The sequence below is a fragment of the Charadrius vociferus genome, unplaced genomic scaffold (assembly GCF_000708025.1).
Source record: "Charadrius vociferus isolate BGI_N301 unplaced genomic scaffold, ASM70802v2 scaffold2651, whole genome shotgun sequence".
NCBI lineage: Eukaryota > Metazoa > Chordata > Aves > Charadriiformes > Charadriidae > Charadrius > Charadrius vociferus.
Window position 1 is genome coordinate 15664 of NW_009646687.1, and position 6226 is coordinate 21889.

Below are 6226 nucleotides of genomic sequence, written 5' to 3' on the forward strand. Positions count from 1 at the left end.
GGCGTCCGGGGGGGGGGGGGGTCAGGCCTTTTCTTCCCTCTCCTCCCTGCCAGCACAGGGGATTTCAGCCACCTACAAATCCCCCTCCGGAGTCAGTCCCCCTGCCCGGCGCAGCCCCCTGCACCCCTTCTCCTCCGCGCGCAGAGAGCGAGCGAGCGGAGACGGCACCGAGTTATTTCAGGATCCTTCCCCCCCACTCCCCACGCTCCCGTTTAACTCGCATTATTCTACCTTGCTGGAGATACCCTGGAGTGTTATCACAGCCAACTCCTTGGAAACAGCGCTGGAGCCCAGGCTGCGTGTGCATGTCTGCGTCGCTGGCAGGGCGCACGCAGCCACTCACCTTCCAGGAAGAGCAGATTCCTGGAAGCGAGGGAAACGACCGTCATTTTACAGTCAGGCGGCACGGCGAGCGGGAACCCGGGCTGCGCCGCTCCCCGGCACGGGGACATGCATCTTTCGGAGAGCACGGAGCTGCGCCGAGCCGGCCGGGGACAATGCTCTAAGGAGGGAGAGGAAGGAGCGGGCGGGGGACCAGGGATGCTGCGGGGTCTCTGCTCTGCCCTCGCAGCGCGGCCGGCTGCCCAGGGGCTCAGCGACCGGGCACAGGACCCAAAATATTGGTGGGAAATAGAGGCCCCGATGACCCACGGGAGAACAGCATCGTCCCCAACATCAGCATACAGTCAGAGATGGCTGATGTGGGCTCTGACCCTCCTGCATCGATATGGGATGAGGACACCGAAGCCGCGGTCCTCAGCTCCACAAACGGAGCAGAGATGTCTCATATTAAACTCCCCCCGAGCTGCCCGGTGTGTCCGGACCCCGCAGCACGCCGGAGCCAGGCGGCTCTGGAGCAGAGGCTCAGCCCAGAAGAGAGACGCTTCGCACCTCCCCAGCACTGCACGCACAAGCGTATCCGTATCAAAGGGCCCACGGCCTCGTGCTGGAGCTGCAAGGAGCATTTCAGGCAGCGTTTCCAGGTGAGCTTACCTCGGCCTGCAGTTCCCGTCCTACAAAACAGACCCTCCTGGTCCCGGGGCTGGTTTAACCCCGACGATGAGATCAGGGCTGGCTAACGGAGCAGCCAGGCGATGCTGACAGCAGGCAGAACCCCGCTGCACTGGTTTACAATCTGTTCCCAGCTGCCGCCAATCTCCGATGTATTGGAGAAAGGTTAAAAACCCCAAACTAGAATTTAAGTTAAACATTAAGGAGATAAAAAAAACCCCACTTAATTTCTCCTCAGCCCCTTCGAGCACAAAGGCAGGGCACAGCATCCCGCTTTCAGCTCAAAGCTCAGCTCCTCTGCCAGCTAGCTTCATCCTCCGGATCCCAAAGGATCCCTCTTATCCCAAAGGATCCCCAATCTCCATCTGACTGGAAGCACCACAGGATAACCGAGCCGGTCCGTGGCGCCCAGTCCTCCCCGAAACAGGGGTCAGACCAGCGCGAACCGTTGTGCTGCCAAGAGCCTCCGCTCCCCTGGGGGGACCACTGTCGAACCCACGCAGAGCCGCACGGACCTCAGCCAGGACCCCCGCTCCGAAAATCACCCCCCCCATACAGGGATGGGGTTTTTCCCTCCGTGCAGCAGCGGGGCTGACACCGGGACCACCGGTAACGGCTCCCGCGAGCAGCTCGGAGCCCCGGGGAGGTGGGCAGGCCGCCTGCCGCCGCCAGCGAGAGCTGAAGCGCTATCCCACCCCTGGGAGCAACCAGCGCCTGGTTTCGACGGTCTCTCAGCAATTTCCCTCTCTGATAACTTTTCAGACTTGAGATTTCAGGAAATATTGGGTCACATTTCATTTGCTCTAAAAAAACCAAATGGAAACCTGAACGTCAGGCAAGAGACGGTTCGTCTGTCTGTAGCCCAGTTATCCAAGGAGCCGAGAGCGGCTAACCCCGTTCTCAGGTGCCCGGCACCCAAATAAAAGAGGGTAAAACGAAGGAGACGTGGGCTGTTTTGGGGCGCAGAGGCGGTGGGGATGGTCTGAAAACATCCCCTGTCTCCCCTCAGCCTGTGAGACGCACACACCTCGCCGCGGGCAGACCGCCGAGGGCGGCCCTCCTCAGCCGGGGACGGGGCGGCCGACGAGGCTGCCCTGGTGATTTCTCCTGCGCGGGGCCGTGCTGGCTCGGACAGACAGAGGTGCTCGGCCCTTCTTAGCATCTGGGAAACGGCGATGCCGCCCAGCAGGCAGGACCGACACAGGCAAAGAGCAGCAAAGCCGTCATCTGTCGGTTTTTTGGGGTTAAGCATCTACAGAAGGACTGAGAGCCCGAGGAACCGGTGCGCAGCATGGAGAGGTCTCTTGCCCGCCTCCACCTTGTTCCTACCCCCTCTGCGGTAACGACTCTGTCTCTACCAGAGCTGTTTCAAAACTGACTTATTTTCCTGTGAAGAATTCAAAGGAGAAAAAGTATTTCACATTCATGAAGAGTTTCCGGGCTTTCGGTTACCTCGCTATTCGACAAACATGAACTTTTTCTTTTTTACGGGTTCGTTTAATTAAACATATTTCACAGAAACAAGTTTCGAGAGCTCTGCCGTTTCTTTCCTCCAGTCATTTCAGATCCGCAGCAGCTCAGCGACCCAAAGCAGCTAATTGGCAGGCCTTGACCCTGACCCTAATGATTAGCTGACCTTCGTTAGGCCTGCCCTGACCCCCAGGCTGGGCAGCGCAGCCTTCGCTCCCCCAGTCCCGGGGAACTCAGAAAAGAAAGCCCACGCTGGCCGGGACAGCCCCGCAGAGCTCCTGTAACGCTGCTCATACCTCCTCCCATCCTTTAACCATTCCCCTTCCCTCCAAACTCCAGGAGCCGCTTAAAACCCCCCGGACTCCCAGCACCGAAAGCTCACACGCACCCGAGGGGGATTCAGGCTGCACCGAGGGAGACGGGCTTTTTTCTGTCGCCTCTATTCAGACCTTCTTTCCAGGCTGCAGCACCTCCACGCTGGTGGGGAAACACGGACCTGCCGCGGGGAAAGGGGAGAGCTCACCCACGGGACCCCCCGGGGAAAAGCAAAGCCGCAGCTCTGCGGGCGACATGGACCTCTGCGCCGAGCGCTCCCGCATGTCCCCACACTCCGCCGGAGGACAGCGGCGAACGCCGAGCGAGGCTGAGAAAAGCAGCCGCCTTCAGCAGGCAGCCGCCCTGGCACGGCGCGACCGGCCAACTCCGGGGAAGCATTTTGTTATTTAACAGAGACATCCTGGCAACCAAAACCCGAGCAGCAAACTGCAGCGAGCGCCTCGAGAGGAGCCGAGCGTCTAACCCGAGCAGGCATCCTCCAGGGACGGGAGGAAATCTTCGTAGAAAGAAGGAGCACAGAACAACTCCGAGGATGAACTTTGTCAGGACGGGCAGGATACGACGTGATTTATGCGAAGGGGCGTTGTGCAAGGTCCCCCGCGCCGCTCTGTCAATGCACCAAGTCCCGGCCACCGCAGCCGCTCGTTAGAACAGCCGGGGTCCTCTCTGCTTCCAATGCACTTCAACTTCTGACCTTCATCCCCGCTGAGCCATTCATCCCCGGCACCCCCCAGCTCCCCCGGCTCGCCCAGAGCCGTCCTCCCGCCTCGCGTGTCGCTGCTGGGTCGGATTAGGTAATGGCGAGAGTTTCTTCTGCCTTTGCCGCTTCTAAATCTACATCAGGTCTGACTCTAATCCCCCTCTTCTCCTGAGCAAAGATGGACAAACCGAGGGCTTTTCACACTGCAAACACCAAACCCCTGGAGAAAAGAACAAATCCCGCCAGACCAGCCTTCTCTTACGGCCCGTACCGGCTGTGAGCCAGGCTTCTGCAGGCAACCGGATAAACTAAATCCCCCCCGTGCCCCTGCGGTCCCCTCTGGAGGTGGTCACTGGGGCCGCGACCCTCAGCACGGCAGCTCCGGTCCGTGCGACCCCACCGCTTACAGAGCCAACCTCCCCGAGACCTCTCGGCACCCTCAGACTGCGCAGCCATCGCCGGAAATACATTTTCCTTGCGGCAAGGCTTGAAATTTCACCTGTCATTCAACTTCTGACCTTCATCCCCGCTGAGCCATTCATCCCCGGCACCCCCCAGCTCCCCCGGCTCGCCCAGAGCCGTCCTCCCGCCTCGCGTGTCGCTGCTGGGTCGGATTAGGTAATGGCGAGAGTTTCTTCTGCCTTTGCCGCTTCTAAATCTACATCAGGTCTGACTCTAATCCCCCTCTTCTCCTGAGCAAAGATGGACAAACCGAGGGCTTTTCACACTGCAAACACCAAACCCCTGGAGAAAAGAACAAATCCCGCCAGACCAGCCTTCTCTTACGGCCCGTACCGGCTGTGAGCCAGGCTTCTGCAGGCAACCGGATAAACTAAATCCCCCCCGTGCCCCTGCGGTCCCCTCTGGAGGTGGTCACTGGGGCCGCGACCCTCAGCACGGCAGCTCCGGTCCGTGCGACCCCACCGCTTACAGAGCCAACCTCCCCGAGACCTCTCGGCACCCTCAGACTGCGCAGCCATCGCCGGAAATACATTTTCCTTGCGGCAAGGCTTGAAATTTCACCTGTGAGCGCCGGCAGCCACCCGCCAGACCAGCAGGCGAGCGCACCGGCACACCAACTCCAGCGTAAACTTCCCAGGCTCAGCCCTGGTACCGTTCTTTAAATTAGCTGTTTATTACGCCACGGGCTTAACGCTTCTCCGACACTTAATGGAACACGCCGCTGTTCTGAATACTGTTCCTCCATGCTTACGCTGCGACGGCGATAGCAGCGCAGCCTCAGGCACAGCAACCGAGCGCACAGGACAGCTTACACCCAGAGGATGAGGCTGGGCACCTTAAAACGTTAGCAACCCAAAATAGCTGGCAAAAATCAAGATGAGACATACCAGATATGTAAGATCGTCCATTACAGTCTTCTATATCCATCTTTAAGGTACTTTGCTGAAAGAGAAAGCAGAGCTCAGTCAGAGTTAGCCCTCCAGAAGCCGCTCGGACTCTCCTCCTCCAGTAAAACCGCCCAACAGCTTCTGGGAGCAGACGAGTTACTCACCCCACGTTCCTTTAATGCTGCTCTGCAGCCCTGGGCTTAACACCCTCACCACCGACTTTGCCATCAACCCCCGTGGGTGACGCTGACCCTCCCCACCCCAGCGGTGCCCTCCTCCGGAGAGCGAAGGCCAACGCCGCAGCAGGCGGCGGTCCGGCAGCCGAGCTGGGGATGAACCCCACGCTAAGCACGGAGGGTTTCGTCCCCCCGCCACACAGACTGCCGCCCTCGCAGCAGGCACGGGACGCGGCGTCAGCTCTCAAAGCCAAACCCGGGACGCTCAGAGCGGGCAGAGATGGGAGAAGAGCAGCTACCAGCTCCCCCGGCACGGCCGAGAGCTGGGGAGTCACCGGTCCCGACGGACAGACGGCCACTGCCACCGGGCAGCGAGGTATGCCAGCAATTTGCTTCTCCCGCTCCGGCGAGGGGCCGAGGTGCTCGTGCCCGACGTGGCAGCGGGGAGGTGAAGCCTCGAGTGAGGGACACGCGCGGCCAAAGCGTTGGGCTTCATTTTATCAACGAAAAGAATCGGGGTTTCGGGCAACGAGAGCGGATGCTAACGCACCACGCTCTGCCGAGCGGCCTCGCAACACCCGTTCCAACGACCACGCCAAAATAAAAGGGAAATCTGCCTTATATTTTGCTGCTCGGCACCCCACAGAGATAATGAACTTTTTATACATTCAAATGGCTTTTATTTGTCAATTACTCTGGCTGTTTAAGAAACAAAATGAGCCCAGTTTTAGAAACAGGAGTTTTGCTGTTTAGCGCCGGCTCTAATTGGCGGTTGATAGGGTCGGAAACGGAGTGTTTGCTGCGGAGAACAATTAAAAAAAGCGATAATTTGTGGAGATGAATCGCCTCCTCGAAAAGGAAAATCAACGTGATTTGCAGAGTGTGCTGCTGCTTGCGTGCACAACGCTGTCCATTCCCCCCCCCGGTTCTCGAGCAGCCGATACTCCGCAGACCGCGAAGCGTTCCAGGGGACCTCGGGACCTTTTCTGAGCTGAAAGAAATTCGGCCGGTGCCCCTTTTAAAAGCAGATTTTTAACAATGACTGCGTCTCGAACGAAGCGAGTTGCGCCAGTCTTGCTCCTGGCGAGGCACCGCTCGAGATAAGCACAGACGCGGACAAGGCACATCAGGACGGGCTTATTACCCCATCGGACCCGACTTCTCGCTTGACGTTAATTAAGAAG

General features: G+C 59.1%; 1 protein-coding gene across 1 annotated transcript in view; it reads right to left on the reverse strand.

Moving 5' to 3' along the window:
- The window catches only part of LOC104290275 (zinc finger protein Eos-like), a gene marked incomplete at its 3' end in the record, with an annotated part of 20562 nt that extends 15656 nt beyond the window's left edge, over positions 1–4906 (reverse strand). The window contains exon 1 of the mRNA XM_009889356.1: positions 4867–4906. Within this exon, the coding sequence (XP_009887658.1) occupies positions 4867–4906 (40 nt within the window). The remainder of the gene's footprint in view (positions 1–4866) is intronic.
- Positions 4907–6226: the final 1320 nt, after the last annotated feature.